Source organism: Mesitornis unicolor, unplaced genomic scaffold, assembly GCF_000695765.1.
Source record: "Mesitornis unicolor isolate BGI_N332 unplaced genomic scaffold, ASM69576v1 scaffold19240, whole genome shotgun sequence".
Taxonomy (NCBI): Eukaryota; Metazoa; Chordata; class Aves; order Mesitornithiformes; family Mesitornithidae; genus Mesitornis; species Mesitornis unicolor.
The window spans coordinates 42,686-69,169 of NW_010160528.1; the positions used below are offsets into that span (position 1 = coordinate 42,686).

At 38.6% G+C, this 26,484-nt stretch overlaps 1 protein-coding gene across 1 annotated transcript in view; it reads right to left on the reverse strand.

Annotated features, from left to right (window-relative positions):
* Positions 1 to 2,566: 2,566 nt before the first annotated feature.
* ANKS1B (ankyrin repeat and sterile alpha motif domain containing 1B) overlaps positions 2,567 to 26,484 on the reverse strand; it is a 54,468-nt gene continuing 30,550 nt past the window's right edge. The window contains exons 6-9 of the mRNA XM_010190238.1: positions 17,547 to 17,633; positions 12,844 to 12,981; positions 5,258 to 5,425; positions 2,567 to 4,036 (exon numbers count right to left, since the gene is read on the reverse strand). Coding sequence (XP_010188540.1) covers positions 3,926 to 4,036; positions 5,258 to 5,425; positions 12,844 to 12,981; positions 17,547 to 17,633 — 504 coding nt within the window. The 3' untranslated portion in view covers positions 2,567 to 3,925. The remainder of the gene's footprint in view (positions 4,037 to 5,257; positions 5,426 to 12,843; positions 12,982 to 17,546; positions 17,634 to 26,484) is intronic.

The following is a 26,484-nucleotide window of genomic DNA, read 5'->3' on the forward strand; positions in this document are numbered from 1 at the left end:
TAGCAAGTTAAGAGACCTATTTTCTCTCTCTCTCTCTTCAGCTGGTCTTGTTACATGAGATAACAGATACCCCTCTTCTTAGATAAGTGCCCACATCTAAATATTGTTTCTAATACTTATGCCATGTCTTTCACTTTATATGCTTGTTACTTCCACACAGTAGAGTCAATTGTTCTTGGCGCTGGTAGTTTGGAGACAGTTGAAGTTACTATTTCTAGACTGTTGTCTTGATGACATCTTAGACATCATCCTCCGATGAAGTGTGAAGCAAGACAGCTGAACAGCACACACTGAAAGAAATCTAGGGCAAAATTAAATGAGAGTTCTGCACACGGTGCAAACTGCCTGTTTTAATCTAGAATGGAAGCTGTAAACTATTTCACAGTTGGATGTAAGAGTTTATTAGTTGTCTAGCATGCTGCCTTTTCCAAAGGACTGACACAACCTTCTTCACGACCTGCTAATTCTCTTACCAGTGGCCGTTTCATAGCCATGCCAGCTTCTGATGCTGAGATGTTGGCTTCAGACTGCATGAGATGTGTAACATTGTGGTTCTGCAGGAAAAGCAGCCTCTCATAAACTTACTGGCAGAATACCAGAACCAGATATGCTGAGTGTCATCTCCTGCCAGCTGTGACCAGCAGCTCCTCTGGCTTTTAATAAACACCAGGCCAGGTTGGGAGAGTCACCACATCCAGTCTGAAACGCAACATCTGCTTCAGGAAACCCTCAACCTCCACAACACAGAATTTCCCTGTTTGTTTCCCGAGGAGATTCTCCAGTCTTTAAGCTTTCTCCCAGCAGCAGCTTTTTTACCTTGCGTATTAGAGACCTCACTACCCAAATAATTCTGAAAATCCTGTCACCCACACTTACCTCACTTCGATTCCAATTTCCTTATCTTCTCATGTCAAATGCAATCTATTTCCATATCATTTCTCTTCATCCAAATGCTCTGGTTTCTTCACATACTCTCATTGACTGCCTTTGCTTCTCTCTTACCTCGAGTAGAGGTCAAGAATAGCAATTCTTCTCACTTTCAGATCTTTTGGAGATGTCTGGCTTTTCCCCCACCTTTACTCTTAATAGTGATCATTGTCCTCTTACTGTCTTTACAATTACAGCATATAAGGAACTTCAATGGACAGTCACCTTGACCAAAAAGGACTAAAGATTAAGTGGTAACTGCTTTGGGTTAGTGCAGGTTTGTAGTAGGACTTTGGATCTGAAGAAAGGAATGCTGAACCACTCTCTCATGCCAGAGGGGACTCCAGGTACTTTTTTCCAACTGGCTTATGCTAGTACCAGTTAGTGAGGGAAATACTTTCCTCTAAAATCCCAGGTTTCTGCAAATACAGAAATGCCTTATGCCCATTAACTCTTCTCTTCCAGTTTCAATTTCTTCCTGCTGTGAGGGCTCCAGAGATTCACCAGCTCACTGCATCCCAAACCTTGCTCTTCACACTCATTCCCTGCCCCACCAGCCTTTCATCTGTCTCATCCTTCATCAGTCTCGCCAGCCATCCTTGGTCTCTTTTGCCCCAATTATCTCTCCCAAACAAGTTCAGCAGCTTACCGTGCCACCTTACCTGCTTGACATCTCTTTGATGAACCCAGATCAAATTCTTCCTGCAAGTTCCCAGTTCTTCCTGTTGTTTCACTCCTTTCCCTTACACCTGCTTCACGTTGTGCTGCAGCTCCTGTCTCATCCTTTAATTTTAGGGGTCACCCAGCTACAGAAGAGGCACTCCAGTTTTATAGCCTGAAAAATCTGGCCACTTTGTACTTTTGGTGTCTGAAGTGAGTGTGTTTTAACACAACTTCCTGTACGAGTCTTTACACGGTGTGATTAAATATGGGAAGCCAGCAGTTCAGCAGTGCACCAAAGGACCAGTTAATTAATGACTTTAAAGTATGAAGTATTTACTGTCTGTAAATAAAAATCTGAATTCTAAACCAAAACTGTCTCCGCAGCAATGCCTGGGTTTGCGTGGGACAAGATTCAAAGCACAGTGAAATCAGGGAAAGGGGAGGGCAGGACCTCTCACTGATTTCAGTATCCTTTGGATCAGGCTCCTTATGGCCTTTAGCAGTGATAAAATGATGCACAAAGCACTAGGACTGTACAACTTCATTTTATTTTGTGTGCTTTTATAGGATATAAATAAATGACAAAATTACAAAATTTATAACTGGAAGCCCAAGCATATTTACATAAGTATTTGTTGCAGTGAGGCTACTATTTACTGTTCTCCTATACAATTTTCCTTTTGGTACCATATTTTTAGTGTTATTTTTTTTTTTACTGTCAGTTGACTACGTACATATCAACAGTGAATAGGCAAAATATGTACAAGGAACTATTTTGTTCAAGTAAATTGAATACTGTATTAAAAGTATGTCATCACTCAGCGCTATGATTAGGTTTAACTAAACCATATACAATTATCAGGTTTAAACCAAGTTCAATTATCCATTTTTTGGAATTTTCCAACTGATGATTCTAATGGAAAACCTCAGCTGGATATGAAATAATAATTAAAAAAACATTAAGACAACCACACAATTTATCAATATCTCTATAATGAACTTCAAAATGATCCACAATTTGACTGGATAGAACAATATACGTTAAAATGTCATTTTTCTCCTATAGTGATATTTTTACTGTTATAATTTCAGTTCTACATAAATATACATCATGGTATTATACAAATACTACACAGACATTAAAAAAATTAAAACACTTCAAAGAAAATGTAAGTAAATCTTATTTAATCAAATATTAAGCAAATGCTTAACTATTTTGTTTCATGAAAACATGTTTATTACTTTGGAATTTTTTTCTTTTTCTCGCTATTTTTATTTAGAAAACGTTTTGCAGTAGAATTTTATCAGCACTCTTCCAAACAAGCTTTCTGCGACAGAAATCTTGATAGCAAAATCCACGGTTTTGACTTGTTTTTTAGAACCACTGAGATTATTTTTTTAAAAATACTAGTAGAATTCATGGCTATAGCAATGTTGAGCTGCATAAACTATACGTATGTGTAGTAGAATGACCATTCCGCTTTCATTCCAGACTGATCCAGTGCACTGATGCTACAACTCTTGTAATTTTCATAATGCTGCAATAGCAGTGGTTTACTTAACTTTAAAATAAACAATATTTGTCATAATTAATCTGGCTTCCTTCCATAAATATTCATATGTTTTCCTATAGTACTTCTCTTCCATAAAAATATCTAATAAATGTTTTATGTGCATTATTAATACCATTTTCTAACCATTCATAAAACTCTGATCCTTTGTTACAATGCAAGAGGCTCCTATTTCTGTAGAGGATCAAAGGACACCGATGATTACATATAAAACCAGTGCACACAGAAATCAGGGTGCCTAATTTCTTGTCACTTCAATGAGTTCTTTATTCAACACAGTAATTATTAATGAATTCAGTGGTTTCACAAATACTCTATTAATTCTGGTTCTATTTCAATTAAAAACTGCCAAGATTTAAATAAAAAACCAATCAAATATTCTACTCATAGGCAGCATTAGTGTTAGTTTAGAGACCTTTTGTGTTGTTTTTTTTTTATTTTAAAAAGTAGAATTCTAAAATAAGAAATCAAGGAAAGCACTGTGGCAGAGTCACAAGGGAGAACTGCGTGAAAAATAAGGTTTCTCACTCCTCTTGTGGACTGTAATCTTAAAAGTCTTCTTCATATAGTGTCATTCTTCTGTCAGTGCTGCAGGAAGAAGAACATCACCAGAAATGACTGTCAGCCTTTTTTGTTAGTTACAAGGCCACTCATACAGTGCAGTCTTCCTCTCTGCTGGATTGAAACGTTGCCATAAAGGAAAGGCTGTGCTGTGACTGCTTGGCGTGCAAGGCACAACAAGGAACGGGGGGGGCAGTTTTGTATCAGAAAATGGTAGTTTCATACTTGGTATTTATGCCTCTTTTGGCTTCTTGTCCGGGTTCAACAATCCACGGTAGATTCGCGAGAGTCTTTTGTTCAGACGGATCTATCTGCTTTAAGACAAAAGCAAACACACAGACGGGTTAACATCTCTGCCCACAGTGTTGCTCACAAAAGTCTTTTCATTAACACAGAACAAATCCTATCTCGACAACGTCCTACAGCAGTGAGTGCAGTAGTCTACACCCCTGTGCACCCACAGTTGCCCTCTTTTTCTGTTTAGATCAGAGCTGTGTCCATCCCCAAGCTATAGGGCATCATAGGTTGTTAAATGTTTATGTTATGTTTAAAGCTAGACTCGATCCCAAAGAAGTCCTTTTGCTACTGAGACTGATGATTTCATCAGGAAATGTTCTTTCTCTAAAAATTTATGGATGAAGGTTCTGTAGCAACAGACAACAAAGTGTAGAGCCATACTTTCTTTCTGCACTTCCTCTCATCCAATAATGAAATATCACAGAGTATGGTTCTCACTTTCTAGCCAGTGCATATAATAAAGTGTGCAGTCATTTTTCCCCTTTCCCTCCCAAGTCACCCTGTGCTTGTATTCTCACTTTATTTAAAATAGTTTTCATATTTTTTAAAAAAAGCTTTATCATAAAATAGTATTTCTCTGTCAGCTATACAGCTCAGGAGGGCACTTTAAAGATCATCAATATGTAGGCTCCAATGAGCTTGGATACTTAGGAGTTTGGGATTCAAAATACTGAAAAGGTACACTGAATCCCAGTTTTGGAGCAGGAGTGTCTGCTGAGGGTCAAAAAAAAAGGCAAGAAAAGACATTGCTTGGCGTGACAAGATCATTGTAAATCAATTTGGATTTTTAATTTGATTAGGATGCATATGCAGTGGTTCTGTCTCAAATAAGTTTGGTGCTGGTTCTATTTCTCAATTCAAGATCAGGGAAGTCCATGGAACTGCAGAGCTTTAGAGGTATGCATTGGCTGAGATCCTCAGCACTTTTTAAGCACAATACATTGAAATTAGACTGAGTCAATTACAGCTTTGCAATTACTACAAAAGACATATGCACAAGACCAGCCAAGCAACATCTTAAACTGGAGGAATCTGAAATGGGCAGTTGTCAAAGTGGTCGCTCATGCTGCAGTGACACAACCCTAATGGCTGACAAGGAGAGGTGACACAAGGGAGCACTGGAGCATTTCTGACTCAACGGGTACATTTATTTATACAGCTTCTATGTACTATGTCTATCAACTCTGAACTATATGGCTCAATTTTGTTCTTTGCATGCACCTGAAGTTTCTACTTACCACTGACTTCCGGATACTAACACGTGGTTTGGGAATAGGCTTGGAGGGCTTATTTTCAAAGCTTTCTGGGAGGGTTGAAGAATGGCCCCCTTTCCGTGCTTGTAGTGCAAGCTGATAGGCCACCTCAAATGCTTGTCCTAGCGTAAGAATGATTTCGTAAGCTAAATTCTGGAACAAAACAGAAACAGTTAAAATTGGAGTGAGGTTGAGTTATTGTCAGATACTTGAAGTGAGGGAAGTGATTTGTCATGTAAATAATTAAAATTAGAGTGGCAATAACTTCCTAAGTCTCTGCAATATTTACATCTCTCATTTGATTTCTCATTGATTAAAAGCAATCTAAATGTAATTTATTGTACTAAAAGTAATTAATTCTAAAAAACTTATAAAACATTGTCTCACTAAGCATGAAAGCAGGAGTGGATGAGTGTGTGTCATCTCTTTTTAGAACAAGTACATTAATCCCCCCCAACTTCCCAGCTCACCCCATCTCTGCCACTCTCTAGATCCATCCCACCTCTTTGTCATTGCACCTTGCCCTGTCTCAGACCTCCTCTGCTGACCTGTCCTCCTCTGAGTGGCAGCCCAATGCGCTGCTTCCCTGGAATTGCACCTCAGGATGCTCTGTGCTCTCACCCAACGGGATGGGAAGAGGATGCAGCATTGGTGTGGCACTTCCAAAAGGACAAAAAGCAAATGTTGAAAGTGCATGCTCTGCTTCACAGACGCAGTGCGCCTATGCATGCATGGAAGTCAGTGCTCTGTTGCGAATGTGTGTTTCAAGTGCTGGGGAAATCTTCTCATGGTTTTGTTTTCTAGAAGTAAAAAGGTTTGAGCTTAAACTGGCATGGCAGAATGTTCTTGTAAGCTTGGAGGCTAGTGTGTATGACCAAAGAAGTCAGGCTCTTAAGACTAACACCAGGTTGGTGGCCTCATTGCGTATGTAGAAGAAACCCTGTTGAGAGGTCTATAAGGCATGAATGAAGAACCAGGGAGGTCAGTATAAATATTTTTTCAGTAGAGTTTTCCATCAATGAAAAAGCAGCTGTGAGTTTGAAACCTGACCTTAATCTAAACTGCAAGTGAAACTCTGTGGTAATTTTTCTTCAGGTTTGTGGGTTTGTTTTGGTATATCTATTTCTGGGCTCCTACTAGAGCCTATTTCTAGGCTCCAAACTTTCCAATAATGTTTCTACTCCCTGCTGAGTAAATGCAAGCCTGCAGGCTTGCCTCCTTATGTCCTACAGTCTCCTTAGAACAATTCATAAATCTTTAATGTAATTCAGAAGTTACCCTCCGTAGTCCATAGTTAGAAGCAATCCTGCATGCTCTGAAACTAGGTGATCCCTTAAAATTCCCATGTTTCTGATATAATTTTAAATAAGATATCTCTTCAGCTAGTAAAGTCTAACTGTTGAGTTTGCAGTAAGCCAGAAAGCACTGCAAGATACTTGGAAGCTCACTATCTGCCCTTCAGTCATTAAAACACTGTTAAAAATATAAGCACTTTATTTCATGCCCTACACTGTAATTTCACGGCAGTCATGAAGAAATTCCACCCCGCTGTTATAACACATGTATACTGAGATAGTCTGGGCTACATTCAGCCTGTTTAGCTAATTACAAGAGCTGCTTATACAGATGCCAGCTCTGGTCTCTGTTAGGTCAGACAGAAAACAATTATACTCCTCCACTGGGACATGCTCTCAGCTGTTACAACCGTAGTCACAACAGCAAGCTGGCCAAAGTTTCATAGCTTCCCAAATAAAAATGTCTGCCTGATTTGATAGCAGTAGTCTCCAAATTGTCTCCCCCTTAGCTTAAGGAAACTGGCCAGGACCACAAAACACTGAGGATGCAGTTTGCCAGTGGAGTAATAAATGAAAAACTAAAAAGACTATTACAAAGTACCCTGCCTTTTAGCAGGATGCTGGCTATGGAATTAAGACCAACAGAGTATAATTGTTAAAAATGTACAGAATAATATTATTTGAAAAGGAACATGCCTATTAGTAGGACAAGGATATTGTTCTAAAGACATCTTAATCTGCTGACGTGACAGTAAGATAGTGTGCCATAGCATCACAGGACCGTCTACAGTGGATATTATTATTGCTAAGGAATACATCAAGAAGACAGGGTGTAGTAATGGCCTGGAGAAAAAGCAGACTGCAGTCCTAGTGGGACTGAGCACATGCGCCATCCAGTGTGGCATACAGAAAGGTCACTGAGAGACGGGCCTGAAACGCTCTGAGGTAAGAGTGGAGACAAGCAGAGAGTTTGCCATGCTGAGCCATAAATCTAGTCTGGGTCCTGCATCTCGTCAGAAGCCACTATGATTTACTTTCTTCTGTAATCTGTAAAATAAAAAAATAGGCCTGCCTGGTGCCTGAAAGTCATGGGAAACATGTAACTGTTTCTATGGTTAATAAATATTTGAAAAATAGCCAAGAAAACAGAACATTTAATGTTCTTGTACATTAATTTCATACATTGTGTAGTACGGTAGAGCCTTGACACAGAGAAGTCTTCAAATGGAGGCAAGGAGGGCCTTAAAACTGTACCTGGTAAAATTTTAAAAAGGCTACTTGAAAAATTGTATTTTGAAAAAAACAGAAGTTTGGTTTGAGGAATTTCTCACCTGTAGTAATGGGAGGAGTGTAAGGATTAGAATTTGTATAGATTTTTGCATGGGCTGTACCCAGAACTCCCTTGGGATGGGGGTGGAAAACCAAACCACAAAAGCTGCAGTGGAAATTATTCTGATTGAGTGGGGAGACTACTGGATTTGTTTTCCATATGTTACAAAAGCAAGGAAGGAGGTCTGACTCCCTGGAAGAGGCTGAGCCTAGAAGTCATAGACCCTCTCCCTGGTCACTGTAGAAGACACTGTCCCTTACAGCACCTCATCGAGTTCCCTGGAAAGGAGGAAAGACTTTTAGGATCATGGTGCTTCTGAGGCAGCTACAAGCCCTCACTTGGCACTTGCCTTTAAGCAACAGTTTCCGTGAGATGAAAAAATTGAGGTCAATTGCTTGTTTGCCATGTACTGCTACAATTCAATGCCCCAATGCAAGTCTGAGTCAGAATTCCGCTGCTTTAATTCAGCCAACCTATTATAACGGTTAATTGTTCTGTTACGTTTTAAGAGACTTTTTTAACTAAAAAGGCACTGCTGCTTCATTGGGTTTCATGCTTCTATAAAGCTATGTTGAGGCTTCGAGAGTATTTTAAGAAAGTAAGATTTCTGACTTTTAAGCTACAAAAACTTAAAATGTCACTTGCAAAGGATTTTTTGGAAAAACTAACACTTTGCCTTTTTGGGAAAGCACTTTTGATATAATGAGGATTTTATGGAATTTCACTTTTAGGTAATGATTTTTTCCCCCCTTCTTTAAGATCAGTGTCAATTCTGGTCTTTTTTGAAGACTGAATTTACTGAAGAAGCTTCCTTTGGAGTCTCACAGATGATTAGTGCGAGCTACCCATCACATCAGATGTGTAGGAATGTCAATTAGAACACCCTGTGTTCAAGCTACTGTACTTAAAATAGCAGTTGGCAAAATCGAGCAGAACAGAGTATATAGAATCTTTACTTGAAAAAAATCTGAAAAATCCCAACCCAGTTCAAAATATCCATCCTCTGGGATGAAATCAGTTGCCTAATGCTTAGTCATATGAAAGTCTTCAAGGGCAAATGTTGAGGATTTCAACTATAAAAGGCTGACAAAAAGAGAAGGTTACTCATTGGTGATATACGCATACATTTACACTGCTAAGTGTACATATGGTCTATCCCTCCACACCACAAAACTTTTACTTTTGAGGGGAAATATTTGGAAAGGACATGCATTTGTTGGTGGTTTCCAACACGTCAGCCTTTGTGCATTCAAGGGGAGGATAGCTCAGCTCACCAAAGATGGTGTGATGGGACCAACGTTTTCTTGTAACAGCTGAGGACTCTTGGGCTGCACGAGGCTTTGATCAACTGCAACTTATATTCTTTTCTCTATCTGGATTTAAAGCAACTGTGGATGGCAAACTTCTGCATCCATCCCTCTCTTCTAATGCGGCACAGAAAGATACCTTGTATGCAAAGGCCTTTAAATTGGACCTTCCAGGCTGTGGCAAGAGACACTGATGTAGACAGAGGAGACATTCATTTGCTCATGAGCTGAAAGCTCCTTGTAGCTATGTGTGCTCCCTCTCCAGAAGTTTGCCAGGAGCAACTGAAATGGTTTGACACATTCAATATTCCCCAGAGAAGAGACTGTCTGGGCATGCTGCCTCCGGGTACTGCAAAGGAAAGGAGTTTTCTATTCTGGAGACACGGGCATGCCACATTGATTGTACCTGGATGATCATATGAACAGAAGAAATTTTTACAAAGAAGTCCCCTAATGAACAGAACGTTGAGAACTGATTGCGTGCGTTTTCTTCTCTGCTAAGCATGTATACCACCAGTTTCCAATTCTTATCCAGCTTAAGTCTGTGCAATGAAGGACAAAAGGATACAGAAAATAAGAAAAAAAAGTCTTTGTGTTATGCAGAGCACCAGTCTAATCTTTGGCATAAACAAGCGCAGACGTTGTTCCAACTTATGCTGGTTATCTTCTGTTCGTAGGTGCGTTGAGCAATGAAGGAATATCTGATGGAAATTACCTTGGATGTCTTCCATATATGCACCAGAATTTGGTATAGGAACTGTTATGATGGTTTGCTTCTCCAGAAAGAATCCTTCACTGGTAGTTTTTGGAATGCTTTTTAAGTGAGTGAGAGTGAAGCGGACTTCAAATACAGAGCAATAAATCCTCTTCTTCCCCAAAAGCTTGTCACCTTCACTATTCTTTAATCAAGTCTGATGTTTTCACAATTTTGACTACAGAATTCTAACTCTGAGTAGAGAACTTACATGTAGAGTTACTCCTAAATAGTATCAGCAATGCTATTTGACATGCCACTACACTAAAATGCTCTCTTGTCTGCAAAAAACTTGTTCTTGACCACATTTACTGAAGGACATAAGAGAGTGAAATTTTTTTCATAATGCTGCATATATTGTATTACCATAATATATATTATTTAAGATGCATCTTTTTTACACCTTATTGTGGATTTCTATCATTTTAGATGCTATTTTTCTTATCCATTGACAAATGGACTGTTTCTATTAGCAAACTGGAAGTGTTAGATTTTAAATAGAAAATTTAATTTACTGTATGCTTGTGTTCTGAATATCTAGCTGTTTTTTATGGAGCTTGTATTTGCATGAGAAATGTTAGATCCTGAGAAATAAAACAACACAAAAAGAGAATATCTGAGTAGGTAACACCCCACTGAGGATTATGTTGCAGGAGCAAACTGCACTAAGACAGTTAGACATTAAAGTTTCTGTATTACTTTAAATAGCCATTTAAAGTGCTTGGGGTATTAAATGCTTCTCCTAAGGTATGGGAAGTGAGCTTAATGTTGTAATTATTCCTGGATCACTATTCTTTCCTTGCCAAGCAATAAGAAAATGAATTTCATCTGCTACACCTGGGTCTATGTTTGTGCTTGATTATTAAACCTATAAATGAAACAGCAGTACTTTGAAACCTTCAAGAAGTATTTAAATGGATCAGGAGTAATAATAACCTCCCTCAATCAGTCTAATTTCAGTTGATTCACTTATCACTAAGATCTGTGTAATGTAACATCTTATTGACCATGGTCTATCTATTTTTAACACAATTTTGAATTTTTTTCTGCTCCCTGTGGACACTAAAATGTCAGCACAGAAGTGAAACAACTGAAAAGCACTGAACCAAAAATGCTAAAATTCCTTCTAAGATACCTTCCTGTACATCTTGTTATTTAAACTCTCCTACGTGCTATCACTCTGCAATGTTGACTACTTCCGAGTCACAAATAAAATATCCCAGTTCAGACATCTCTATTTTTTAAAACTTCTTTATATTCATGCAAGCATGTTTCAAGAACTCATTCACATTACAGTGTATTAAAATATATTTTCTTGAATTATTTAATATTTGTATAGCATTTTAAATTTCTCTTGTGCTTAACTTAAAGGGCAAGTATTCTTGAACTTTTTGGACAAGAGGCCCTCTTAATCTTAAAAATTAGAGCCACTACATATTTCACCAAATTAAGCTGAAAACAATATGACTGATAATTGGTATGTATTCATGATTTCTTGAAACACTAGTACTCTGTGCATTACCATCTAAGAAGTATAAATATAGGAAGAACTTAGTCATTTTCCACCAAAACAACAGGAGCTGTGAGGACTTTTGCTGAAATAACATTTTGGAGAATATTTCAGGCAAAAAGGTCAGAACAAGAAAGTAAGAATTAATGCTTTAATTTGCTATATAAAATGAATGCATCTTTTTTTAAAAAAGGAAAAGCTGCTGCTAAAATAAAATTTCCCCAAATTCCATATCTGCATCATTTGTTAAGCTGGAACTCTCACTCACATGTCAGAGAGCAGAGCAGAACAGAGGAGCCATCTAATAAAAATAATAATCTGTTGTTGGTTACCAGGGTAACCTCTTACACAGGAACACAGAAAGGACGATGCTCTGCACAAAACTCTGTTATCACAGATGTTTCAAATCTTTCAGATTCCATGTGGTAGCCAAATATTCCTAGGACCTCTTGAGATTTGTAATTAGCTACCTGTGTGGTCTCTTCTTTGTCAGATCTGTGTTTTGGTTCATTGGTTGAAGTAAATACAAAACTTTTCATACATTCTCTACGCATTTGCAGAGGAAGCTTCAGTTTTCCCATTTATTCAATATGTCAAAAAGTCTAAACAATAATTAGAGAGATGTTTGAGCTATTAAGACGAATCCAGCTTAACACTGAAACACTAAAAATCATAGAACAGCAAGGTAAGAAATCTGAAGAAATCACTTACGGTGGTAACATCTGCCCTCTGGTCCAAAAAGCGGCCCACATCTGCTTCATAAGGTGGGATGTGTCCAGGCTCAAAGGGGCCCCACAAGAAAGTGTCCAACCCTCTCACCCCTCGTTGACTGGCATGGGACAGACCCGTGAAGGTAAAAGCCAAAAGCCTGGACATCACCAAACCTGTCTTTCCCTGACTACACAGGCAGTACAACATAGCCAAAAATGGAGGATGCTTGCAAACTTATTTTAAGCTAGTTCCCGAACCTACCTCTTAGCAGGATTACACACTGTGATCCAGTTCTGATATGGTGTGTGCTGAGATTTCAAAATGAGTGGCCAAACCTGCCTGTTACAAACATCTTGGAAGGCTACAGCTTAGACTAGAAGAATTACGTGTCAAGACTTGTATGAAAAGCTCACTAAATTTATGGTCAATGGCTGAGATTAAAGAGGAGAGTTATTTCAGATGGGAAATGAGATAATATCAAAGAAAATATTTGCTCTTCTTCAGAAATGCTCTTTTACTATCCCCTAGTAGATTAGTGTTTTCGTATGGTAAATGAATGATGCCTTCCATTAATCACCACATACCCTGAAAAACGTTTTAATAGCATTACAGAACTATTACTATTATGTAAAACTATTAAATGAAGTATTGTCTGTAAACTGACCACATCAAACGCGGTGAATACATGGCAGTAGTGGTGATTAGTCTTCAAGTCTTTAGTGATGTACGCAAATGTAGAAAGGTCTTCAGGGTCTTGTGCAGCACAGGAAATGTTACGGATTTCATGTTCAGCAATAATATTCTGTTTAAAAAAAATTCAATTAATTTAGGAATTAAATGCAAAACAGCTGTAAAAGATGTGGTTTTAGATTTGCATTTATGTTCATCTGCTATGCTGAAGTATTTCAGAAGTTTCTTAATAAGAAGAGATTTAATATACCTCATATGTGGTATTACACAGGTCATTGGAATTTTCACCCTCTCCAATGATATCTAAAATTGCCAGTAATCTGGTAGGAAACAATTACATTCTAGAGTCTTCCTTATGATTTCTTTCGGGTCTTTTACAGTTTATTCAGTATCCTATGACAGAGATATTTCCCAGCATACAGCTGTAAATACAGTTTCAAAGCACTATATGAACATCTTATGATGCTACCGGTTTTCTGTATCATGATCTCCACATGACACTGTTTCAGTCTATTGCTAGACAGGATCTGGTGAAATCCAACAGGCTCAATATCTGTAATTTTTGCATGTGATGTTTGACAAATTTTAGCTATACTTTTTCAAGAGAAAGAGACACTACATATCACTTATAATCGAAACCCTGAGATCTTAAGGCTTCTGCTTAGTAAAATGATAACTACAGAAGGATCTGGCAACTTTTCTCCACTTACTGACAACAGCATCCTGTAAGAGAGATGTAGAAAAATTAAACCGTTCATGCACCGAGCAACACTACTTGCAACAGCCAATGTAAGCTATAGCATACTACTGAGATAGAGGTAGGGCATGTCTGTCTGATGAAATTAAAAAAAAGCTGTCTTAAAGCTTTGGAGAAAATTATGAATATTCATTACATAAATTGCTGATATGTAATTATCGTGTTCAGGCCAAAGGAACCATGAAGCCAGAGAAGAAGATACTGCAGAGCGGCTTATGATTAGGCCTTGCTTCAGCAACACACGCATTTCAGATGATGTATTTAAACAGAAGAATGATTCACTGAATATGAATTTAGTTAGCAGTTAGTCTATGCGGTACTCTGAATTGTGGCCCTCCTGGCAGTAGCTCTGGCTTTTCCACAAAACCCCAAAGTGAACATGCCTGCTGCAGCGTGACATCGCTGTTGCATACAGAACCCGTGACATCTGTCCTGTCCCACTCCCTCGCAGAGCCACCGCTTGCTGCTGCCTCAATGGCATCTGCTCAAGTTAAAACATCACTGAGCATCTCTGGTTTTCTCTCACCCTTGTTTTCTCCTTCCCACCTAATCTCATCCTCTTTTAATTTTATTTTGGAAATTTTATTTATTTTGGAAATATATCCAACTTAAGCCACTCAAGATGTTTTGCCATATCTTCTTTCATTTGCTAAGTGGCAATTTTCCCTCTTGCATGTAGGTGTCAAGATTTTAAAAAGACATATTAATATATCTAATTGAGGAAATCATAGCTTAGGAAAAAATCTTAATAAAAAGCATCCCAAATTTCAAATTATGGAAAAACCAAGATAAGGAAACTGTTACTGAAGAAATGAAATAATCCTCTTAATCTTAAATTGTTGGAACATACTTGATTATTTCTGTTTAATGCATTATTCATAAAAATGACAAAATGTATGCCAATTTATAATGACATGTATAATCTCTGCTTAACAATCATTGGCTTTTTATGTTACTTGAAGCATTTTATTTTCTTTGTTCTCAAATTGACAACTTTTATCCCCAGTAAAGATATTGATGAGATTTACAATGATACCAAAACTAGGTATTTAGATATCCACAGATACAGCTGTAATATAATGTCGTTAATGTTGTGTTGGCAACATTGTAGTTTGAAAAGCAGGAAGAATTAAAGCTTGGAAGATCTTAATATCATGTGAAATATTTCTGCCAAATCATGAGCCACAAAGTAATCACCAGAAGTTAGGCAGTGTATGTGGAAAGAGCTCTGCTATGCTGCAACTTTGCCTAGATGACCTGGGGTTCCCACAGGGCTTTGCATTTTAGTCAAAATTCACAGAGGTTATTTTAATGTTTTAACTTTAAACCAAGTGAAGTTTGGAGACATATTCATATCAAGTTTGTTTTGAATAAAATGAGGTATATACCTAAATCAAATCTTCTGGATGACAATTAGTACTGAAATAGAGCTTTTTCCTAGCTTCTATAGGATATCCTCTGTGATCTCCTCTCAAAACTAAACATGTTTTCAGTGCATGCGTTTACTGTTTCCTAGGGTCACTACTCCAGTAGACCCACAGTCTTATTCCGCAGACATTACAAGGCTATGAACCAGCTTGGTCTTCTGGGTACTCTCCTCAGGCATTGACTGACATTGCACAGTCGTCGCTCTAAAAATTGCCACTCAGTTTGGCAAGAGAAACCTCGAGTGCTTCTCAAAAAGCAGGAAAGCTAAAAGTCAGTTCTGGTTCTGCCAAGGAAATACATTGGAGAGATCAGATTTATGCTAAGCAGCCTTTCTTTTGCTTGGTACCTTGTGTCAGCTAACCCCTGCCTCCTGGCAGAAATCATCCAGAAGTTAGGGTTAGCTGCGACCCACGAGAAAACTCTGCATGTCTGCTTTTTTCCTAAGCAGCAATTTCTTTCTGGCCTCACTTGCAAAGAAATGGTGTCATGTCAAAGTGGTGTCATGCCAAGCTTCAAGGCGCCACTGAAATAGCTGTCGTGGAATGAGGTCAGGGCCCCTTTGTCACCTGAAGCTTTGCCTGCCACGACTCAGAATACAAATTCTTAGCTTGGTGGCATAAAGGAAAAGGATGAACAGCCATGAGAGCTGAGTTTTCAAGCACATAACGGCTAGCTATTTTTGTCATTAAAAAAGTATACATTTATTGCTAAGTGGTGCCCAGCGCTGTCAACTAGAAGCTCATATGGAAGCGGGTACAAGTCCGAATAGGATCTCACCTTAGTGCTAATCTGTTTTGGGTCTTGAAGGAATTGGGTACAGCACACTGTGGACAAGGATGATAACAACGCTCCTGGGAGAGTTGCAGGCTATTACCTGGTTTTTACAGAAGGGAAAGGCAGTGTAGATTTTGAACTGGAGAGAAAGCAATCTACCAGTTGAGAAAAAACACAGGACTCTGGCATTATTCACCTCCACCAAATACATCTATTGCACTACTAGGCATCAGTTTTCAGTGGGACCAGTCTAGAGCCAATGCAATTTGCCAAATTTCTTTCAAGTTTCCTTCTTTCGTAAGATTATATGCACTGTGCAAAGAGATACTGGAAGCTCCTTTTGTTCTCCTGATATCTTTTGTAAACCTAAGGACATTGCAGTTACATCCTTTACACTACAGAAGAGATTTAAGAGCTGAAAACAGCCTTATCCAAGTTAGAGTTAATAGCATTACATTGTCCTGATTTATGCCCTGCATATCAGAGAACATAAAGGAAATGAGGGTTGTAGAAGCTCAATTTTGATTCAATGGAAGAAAAAGGAGCTGACAGGAATCCCTGGCCTCTCTGCTCTGGCAAATGTGCCAGACTTGACATAGCAGTAATTTCACCACTTTTCAATTTTCTTTCATGCCATCTTCTAGCCCTGGATACGGCTTCCAAACTGTAGCAGAAGTTCACAAATCTGCTTTTGTTCCTTCACTTAAAACCCAGTTCTAGTTAAGCACTTTTAAAAACTGACTGATTTGGCAAGTTTGATGGATACTGAATTAGATGTATTGTGTTGTCTGAATGTTCAGCAACATAAAGCAGTTATATACATTATCAACCTGGTCAGGTAGCTGGGTTGTCAGATTTATTTTTTATATTGCTTAGTGAGTTTTAGTCATATAACGGAAAAGATAATTTCTATTCATATGCAAGCATCACTGTGGACTGCATTTTCTTCCCATTTTAGATGGCTGAAGAAGAGAAATTAGTGCATTACTTTACTCCTGCTTACAGAGCTTGTACATTTTACTTTCACTAAGCAATAACCCATCACTATATCCATCACTGAATTCTCCAATCTTTCAATGTCTGCTTTTTTTTTTTTTAAGATGTTGGATGTATTTAAAATCTAAGAGACAAAGCACAGAGGCATTGCCACACAGGAAGACGAAAAAAACATGGAATAACAACTGATAAGAAGCTGCTGCAGTTCAGAGAGTCAAATGGCTAGCACTAGGAAAACAGCTCTCAGGGAGGCTCTGACATTTGAAAAGGACATTCAAGGCTCATGTTTCTTAGTCTTACAGTGGCTGACCCTGCATAAAACGTTGCATCTTTACTGTTGCACTGAGACATCTTCCCACCCCCCCCACTTATATTAATCAACAAATATATATATTTTGCCCATTTGAGGAAATTTATAGGGAAGAATATGGTAAAGGATTCCACAGAGGCTCTCTGCCAAATGTCTTTTGTGATAAGCTTGCCTTTTAAAAGCAGAAGGTTGGACACAATGTTCTTCAAATAAGCCATTAAAGCTGCTTCACTTGTCCTCCAGTCTGAGTTTCTGGAGAATGTCAATAAGATTACATCCATTTTGGAGAGAAGAGAAAGAAGAGAGGAAGCGCAACTCTGTCCCCTCCCTGGCCCCGTGCTCTTACAGAGCCAGCCTCATTGGTATTCCTATTTGTGAGTAATAAAAGCTAACGTTGAACAACTGCACATACCTTATTTGTTGCATCAATAAATTTGACTCCCTTGTAAGAGACAGACAGGACAATGGTTGGTACTTTCTTCATTTGTTCTGTAGACTTCTGAAATCAAAATGAAGATGTTGTTAGAGTTGTGCTGCATTGCAAGAAGACCTCTCTTTCTCTTCTTCTGCTGACAAAATACATAAGTTAAACAAAAGGTACTTATCCAAATATTTGGATTTTTCTTGAGCTGTGTTCTGGGCTTTTGAAATAGCTGCCTTGTAGTTACAAAACTAAAAAGAGCTTTTCAATTTGTTGTGAGGACAGTAAAGAGTTTCATTTTTCCTAGTACAATAGGAAGAGAAATAAGTTTGCCAGGCTCAAAACAACCAGTCATGTAATCCAGGGCTTCCCAAAATCTGTGCGTGTAAGACACCTATCTGATATGCCCCATTCATCGCTGCTTCCCCTCCCGTCTTCCTGCCCTTTCCAGCTGTAAAAAACAACAGCACGGTACTTCTCGTAGTACTGCTTCTTTGCTGCAATTAGTTGTTCTTTGGAAATACTTCACTCTCTTGCATTCTTGCAGTTGTATCTGTGACAGGAGACATCCCTGCAGCCCTCTCGGCCTGCCAGTCAATCTGTCAGTCCAGCGTTGTATCTTGTCACATCTGACCGTCTGCACTTCCTCGAGTGCAGTTGCTACTGGAAGCTGCTTTACACATGAATTAGCACGGAGGCTTATCCTGAATTCGCTCTGTGCCAGGTTCTCCCACCTACAGTTCATGTCTTCTTGTAAGGCTATTTTTTTCTTTTCTGCTAGTCTACTTCTGTGTGCCTTCAACGCGATGCACACAGCAAAGATATTTCCTGCTAAACAGATTGAGCAAAATATTTGGGATAGATTTAAGTTCTCTGCAGAAAAACCTGCTGATTAGTTTACAGATTAAATTTGCTAAAAAAAAAAAATTACCACCAAAGAAAATAACAAATATGGCATAATAGATTATAGCTGATTTCAATTCTTCTAAGGTAGAAGGCAATGATGGACAAGATTATTCTATACAAAACTACTGTAAATAATGTCTTGGGTTGGCCAAAAAGTAATTGTAGTCTTTTTATGGGTAAATGAAAGGTGAATTTTTCATGGAAAACAAAACTTTATTAAACATCTTTCAGGCAACTTTGTGATTTTGCCCTCAAAAAAGTTATCAACTTTTTCAGCAAAAAACAGTTCCATGAATGTTTTGATATCCTCATCAGCAGTGAAGGTTTTACCACTCCAGGCATTTTGTAAAGAATGAAACAAATGGCAGTCTGATGGTGCCAGGTCTGGTGAATATGGTGGATGTGGTAACACATCCCATCCAAGCTGCAATAATTCTTGACGAGTGACCAAACTTGTATGGGGTCTAGTGTCAGCATGGAGAAATACAACTTTGGCAGTTCAATTCTGGATGCTTCTGTTTGATGGCATTTTTTAATCTATCCAGTTGACAACAGTACACATCTGAATCAATGCTTTAGTTCCTTGGAAGCAATGCAAAATACACAATACCTTTGAAATCCCACCAGGCTGACAGCATAAGCTTCCTTTGGTGAATATCTGCTTTTGAAGTGCTTTGAGCTGGTTCATCATGCTTGCTCCATGATCTTTTTTGTTCGTAGTTGTTGTAGGTGATCCACTTTTCATCGCTTGTTATCATAAGTTTCAAAAATGGATCGTTTTCCTCACATTTCAAGAAAGAATCGCAGATGTCAACGTGCTTAGTGAGCTTAATTTCTTTGAGCTCATATGATACCCAAATACTGAGCTTCCTAACATATCCAAGTTGTTTTAAATGGTTTTCAACTTTCAATTCCAATATGTTAAGTTTATCAGCAATCTCTCGTGTCATTAAACACCAACTGGAGTCAATCAATGACTTTATTTTGTCATTATCAACTTTGACTGACCTTCCTAAGTGTGGTGAATCTTTAACGTCAAAATCTCCGGACCGAAATTTAGCAAACCAATTCTGACACTGCTGTAGTTTTAAGGCATCTTCACCATATACATCACATAACTTTTTATGAGCTTGCAAAGCGTTTTTTCCTTTTCTGAAGTAATACAGCAAAATGTGACTAAAATGTTCCTTCTGATTTTTCATTTTGAAATCAACACTAACTAAATGTCAACGAAATTGTGCACTTTCTTTTTCTAAAACAAGCTTGAACTATCATCTGCCAAGTTACATAATGAATTTGTAGTTCAAAATGAAATTAGTTACATTTCAAGACATGGATGTCCGTCTATTAAAAAAATTGCAATTACTTTTTGGCCAATCCAATAGATGAAGTTCAGAGTACACTCATTCGTGGTAGTATCTACAAACGATCATAGTACTCAAGCAAACATTTTCTTGAGAGGAAAGAGTAAGTTCAGCTACTGTCAAAAATGAAGAAATATCAGCACACAGAATGAGAGTTGTAAAGGCATCAAAAGGTCTAAAACTGACACCTAAAAAGTTCATTAGAGCTGCTGAACAAAAGTAGCAGCACTGGTTCTGTGTTCTTCAAGAAAAAAAAATAGCACACACATAAGCTTGAAAACACAGACGGTATCTGAAAAAAAGCCTCTCTGAAAAATAGGTGATGGTAACGCTAGAGAGCAAAACAAACAAAAGCTGAAAAGAAAAAAAACCTGTAATCAAGTCTCCTTATCAGATCTCCTTTCTCTCAGAATCAGATGAGACTCCATTTTTGCCAGCACAAAATTCAAAGCTACAGATCCAGCTAGGTTCTGCAATTAGTGTCCCATGTCATGAAGCCTAAAACCTCTAATTAGAGTCTCAAGAAGAGCCCCACGCATGTGTGTAATGGAGAGGACCGTTGCATCTCTCTGTACCAAATGACAGGAGACTCAAGATGACAATCATGTATCAATTTATTCTGGAGAAAGCTTCTTTCATCCAGGCGGTTAGGCACTTTTAAAAAATGAAAGCTTAAATAGCAAAACGTCTTGAAGAATCTAACAAAATCTGAAGGAAAACTCTAATCTGATTTGCATGTCTCTGAACTGAGCAGAGAAAGAAACAGTATCCCTGCCAGAAGCAGAGAAAGGACGTACTTGTGCGTATGTGTGTCTTTATAACAGATCTCAAATGAGCCTTTTCATAAAATTCAATTTCAATGCACAGAAAGCACGACTGACTGTACAGAAGCAGCGGTACGTACATCTATCAGAATAACAAGCAATACACCCCATATAAGCTCATAACCAGACAAAATATTCGCAAATATGACAACATCACTTTAATAATCTGGCAACCTAGCAATCAGCCAACTTTTGTCCTTTCTTTTTATCCTGACAGCTACTCTCAGGAGCTCTTTGTCTCCCATTTTGATTATTGTAATTATCTCCTTCCTCGCCTCCTTAGCAGCAAAAATTCCTCTTCTCCTCCAACATGCTATACAAACACGGCTACTGAGTTAATTTATTTTAGCTTTTTGGTCTAATTTGCACTATCTTCCATTTGCCATAAAGGTGAAGCTTCCTGTTGGCAAGGCCACATTGTACTAACAAGCTGGGAGTCCTCTTTCATCTAGACCAGTAGTTTTTAATTTAATAATCTTCCTTATCTGCTCCACATTCACCCGGGTTTGTCTAGTGCAGATCTGATCTTTAGTATTTAATCCAGGTCATGAACTGCCAGAAGACTGTATCCGAGTGAAATAGCTCATCAAGATAGTATTAAATCATACCTGGCAAATTAGGAAATGAATCAGAGAATGATGGACATTTGTAATTTATTAAGCCAAACTATCTCAGCTGGCAAGGAGCAGTGGCTGTACCTTATAAACTTGCAAACCATACAAACCCCAGGATTTGTGCAAAGGTGTTCTGGAGGACTGTAGTCCAGTGTAGAAACATGATTTTGGAAAACAATTCTGCACTGACAGTTGGGCAGTGGAATAACATCCTTGGTTATTATGACAGTGCGATAATGAAAAGCACACAGCTCTATCCCCTCCTGCTTGACTACCAGCGATACAGTAACCGAAGTCCACCACATAATTATTTCCAAGCAGCTTCCAGACTTTAACAAATTGAGTTGTCATGGTGAGCTCATACTATTTGCTTGTTATTTCTTTCTTTTGAATGGAGGAGGTGGCTGCCAGGATGCGTAAAGTGAGTTTTCAGAGATACAATATGAACACCATTCGCTCAGGCACAGTAACTGCTTTGGCTCTAAGTTCTGGGATGTGGAGATGAAATCCCACTGCTTTCATGGACAGACATTTCTCACTTTCATGAGGGCCAAGTGCCTATCTCTGCCTGTGCCCAGAGTATGTGAAGAAGGTATGACACAGGAGTCAGTATTCTCTTTCCTTCAGCTTTTCAGGTTCTAGCCACTATATCGACTCTGTGAGGACAAGATGAGATGACAAAATATTCTAGTCCATCTGGTGCCTCTATGGGAAGCACATGGACCTGAGCCAAAGTTATAGGAGCCACAGCTGAAAGCTGGCATTGGATGTCATGTGCATGCTGACATATGGTCTAATGCTCCAAGGCATGTTCATACCATGGTAGCAGGATTAGATTTTATGTCATGTAGAAGCAATCATAGTGACAGGACCCTGTCTTTGGGCAAGTGCTCACCAGCCTGGAACTGGTCATAGGTCCTAAAAACTTCATTGTTTATGACTGCAACTTTGGCTCTTTGTTTTATTACACTTCTTTAGGAGAATCATCTGGATGAACAGCAAGCATATTCTAGGCTTGTTGCCATCGCCTGTCTCTGATCAGCTGGTCATCTACGTAAGGACAGATGTGCATGCCATGTCTCCTCAGGTACACTGCTCCTGCAGTGAGAAGTCTTAATGCTGCAGAGTCTGCATGCCAGAGAGACGGAGCTTTGCTCCCACTTCTGAGACACTTCCTACAGGACAGGTAGATGACTCTGTGGAAGTAGGCCACGTGTAACTCAAGAACCATAAAGCAGGCTTGACTGCAGACACAGGAAGATGGAAGAACCATCCTAAATCTAATGTGACATTTGTTCAGCTTCCTCAGATTCCTCAAAAGACACAGAGCCTCTCTTCTTCAGAACAAAGAATACCAGGAATAGCAGCCTCTCCTATATTTTGATGTAGTTGCTGCAATGAAGCTGCTTCATCCCCATAGCAGCCAGAATGGAGATCCGTCCAGTGGAAGGAGGTGGAAGGCATCTTCTGCCTAATTGCCTAGTTATTACAGTGCTTGATTTTACAATAAAAGTCTGGATTTAAGACCCTTCTGAATTTGCATCTGAACCCACTGCTGCCATCATGGAGGATATTGCCAAAACCCTGAGTAGCCTTGGACTGGGCTGCTCCCAGTTCCTCCTTTTGAAAACTGGTCATAACGGAGTGCAAAAGCAGTGGTGCCAGAGGGAGAGAGTGAGAGAACAAGCTTACTTCTAATCTTTTTAATGAATTTTCTTTAGTTTCACTGAAAAAACCACCATATCCACAAGTAGACTCTAAACAGATTTCCATAGTACGATACTACAAACTGTCTTAAGTGCATTAACATCTTAAAGCATTTCCACCTGTATTTTGATTTTGAATTAAAGGCTGTGCAGAACTGCTAGGTATTTCTTTAGACTATAAACTAAAACCCAACTAATATGTGATCTACCCACCCAGTGTGCCCAACAAATCAAAGTAATTAATAATGGCTTAAGAAGCAGAGGACTTTGTTCTTTGAATAAAGCAATATAAACTAGCTACTTATTTTAAAAAAGCAAATACATGCACATGTAAGACCTGTAACTGTTAAGGGCCTTTAACTCTTTCCAGACAGGATTGTACTGCAATACCTTGTTCTGTGTAGAACTGACAGAACTAATCCAGCACTTTTGAATACTCCTGCAGTGTACAGAGCATAGTACCTCTGTGCACATACAAACACACAAAGCAGCTGAATAAGAAATTGAGAAGTACACGAATAAAATGCTCACACATTCACTTGATATGCTGGATAACATGATGTGTAATCCAGTCCACTTCCAAAATACCATTTTTCAGCTTTCATATCATCTGTTTATTTCCTGCCAGCAGGAAACGAGATACACTGGTACTTCTACTTTGCCACATTGACCACTTTCATGTACTTTCATGTATATACATTTATAACTGGGTTACTCAGCTTTCATACAGTGGCCAAAATGAAACCACATTAATTTTTAGGTTTTGCTGCATATGTAATTATACTCGATCTTGCAACTACACATCAAAATGTGTATTTGTCAAAAAAGACATTGTTCAACTATACCAAGTCACTAGCAATTCCATACAGAAATTTTGAGTACAAGTTTATGAGACTGTAAAATCTTAAGATTTCATCTTGGCTTTTTACTTCTGCAAATGAATCTAATTCTGTCCTACACTGCTTTTTTAATAGCTAGCTGAAGACTGTAGCTAGCAATTTTACTATTCAGTTAAGTACTGGAATTCACTTGACTATGAAAATCTGAATATTTTCCCATACTCGTAACACCCATTAATTCCCAATGGCATCAAACTGCACATTTCAAAATACGTATTGGTACCACCTACTATCATACCCCAAGTCTGTCACCTATTTAAGGCTTATGAAGCCTCATTAAACAGTTCCTTTTGAGTGAATCACTTTGACAGTATCATGCACGACATGAAATTGAAATAAAAAGTCAAAGTTCACATTTGACCAGTTAGTTTTGAAATCAGTTTTGAAACTACAATCTGCTTTGTAACAAACATTTACTAATTTCTCTCAGTCCAAAAGGCTTAAAAATGCATCACTGACATAATTTAATACCTTTTGGAATAAGATAGCATCTGTAATCCCTGTGGTACAAGACTGTTTACTTCTCTACAATTAGTGGATGCCTCCGAGCTACATCATTAATATGAACGTTGCATTGGGAATGCACCTGCAACTCATCTACTTGAGAACGAGGGTTGTTTTTTTTGCTTCTGCAATATCCATACACACTCTGCTGCTGCTGCAAGGGTAGTGCATCCCTTCTGCACCTTGGATTCCTTTCAGCCACCGAGTTCAAGGACATAAAATCCTCTGAAGAACACAAGATGGCATGATGTGGATGAGCATAAGGACTGAACATCTTTAAGATCTCCTACCACTTATTTTTTTCCTTTTGAGTGATATCCATGTGCCCGTTCCACTGCAGGCCCTCCCAAAGCTGCAGCCACATGAGAGAGACAGAGCTATACAACCCAAGAGAACAAAGACCAAAGTGTCTAAATTCTCAAATACAGTATTTGATTCTGACATGGCATTTGCCTGGTTAGTTTAACTAGGAAACCTATGGAGGACACTTCTATTTTTGGGGGAGAAATTAAATGGAGATTGAAAAGTAGGAAGGGGTTAGCAGAAACAAGGAGACTGCCATCTGTATCCTGGTCTTCCTACTTTACACAGGAAGAAGTGAGGAAGGAATGTCCCAGATCGTGCCTATTTTCAATGAAAGAGTCAACCCTGCTTCATCTTCATCTTCACCTTCAGGGTGAAGATTTTGTAGTAATTCCAACTTTGACATTTTGGTCCTAACTCAGCAGGATATTTAAACACCTGCTTTGTGAATAGAATTATGTTGCTGGTTCCCCAGAACTTTGACTTGAAACGTAAGAGCCTCTTTTCTAACAAGAAAACCTTTTAAAAAGATACACAATATTCAGGAAAGTGGCAGGATGCAAAAATAAAATCTAAGTTCCCTACTGCTGCAGTAAATATCTGACTGTTCAGACCGTGCAATTGTCGTATGCAGCATTAGTTATTTAACATTACTGCAAGGAAAGAATCTACCTTGCTGCTGTGCTCATGCCAGTAAGTACAAAACCAACTCCTTCCTACCTAGTCAAGGAATTCAGATGTGTAAATGCCAGATGGAGTCTACCGTCCTAGCTTCAATTAAACTTTATTCCTTTTCTTTATTTTGAAGTAAACACATTTTATTCTCGCTTTGTGTTCCTATGGTGATTTGAAGTGAAGGCAGTAATCTGATTGAAAACAGAACTTGTAATATTTCCTATTCCACGCTGAGAAAGATGAAAGCTCTTAAGTTCTTGAGGGCACCTCTCAAATATAATTAATAAATCCATTCTGGCCAAGACAGCGAGATTTAATCTCCAAGTAACGAAGGTCAGTTTACAGCAGGTGGGGAATGGAGATAAGGAGACAGTGCTGTCAACTGCAGAGGGAGTTTGTGAGAGAAAATAGCTGGAAACAAATAGGAAACCATAAAATATAAATCCATCCTTGGAGCGCAAATATGTGAATGGAAAAATAAAGTATAACCTCTCTAATAGGCACAGTTCTTGCCAAATACCCATAACTTTGGATGGCTGCAAGAATCTGCAATTCAGGTGGGAACAAAAAGCATGTATAACCTTGACCCCTATGCTGAGCTCAATCTTTTGCATCTGCATGATTTTCCCCAAACAAATCCATCATCTGCCCTGCTGGAGCACACCGCTGCACAGTGCTGAGAAGCACAGCTGATAGCCAAGAAGAGTTATTAAGACAGAGGTTCCCAGGTTTTGGGGTTTTTTTTGACTTTTGTTTGTTTTGGGTTTATTTTTTATGTTTTTTTATTTATTTTATTTTTTTTTACATTATAGAAGATTTAGGATCTCCCTTCACTCTTAAACTGTAAGAGAAGTGGGCTGCTGTAAGACCCTCTATGAGGAGATGTGAGGGATAGCCGCATGATACTTCCCTTGAGAACCAAAACCATCAATTGCAGTAACTGAAAGCACAGGAAGCATCTACAGCTAGCAGGGAGGGATCTGCAGTCAGTAAACATGTAATTTTTGTTGTTTCTCTGTATCTCTGAATGACTAAGGAAGATCAAGATACTTTTTTCACTGACAGGCTTCTTTCATCCTTGTGCATGTGCTGATGGGAAGACATGCAGGGAATATCAACATTTTTTGAGCAGCA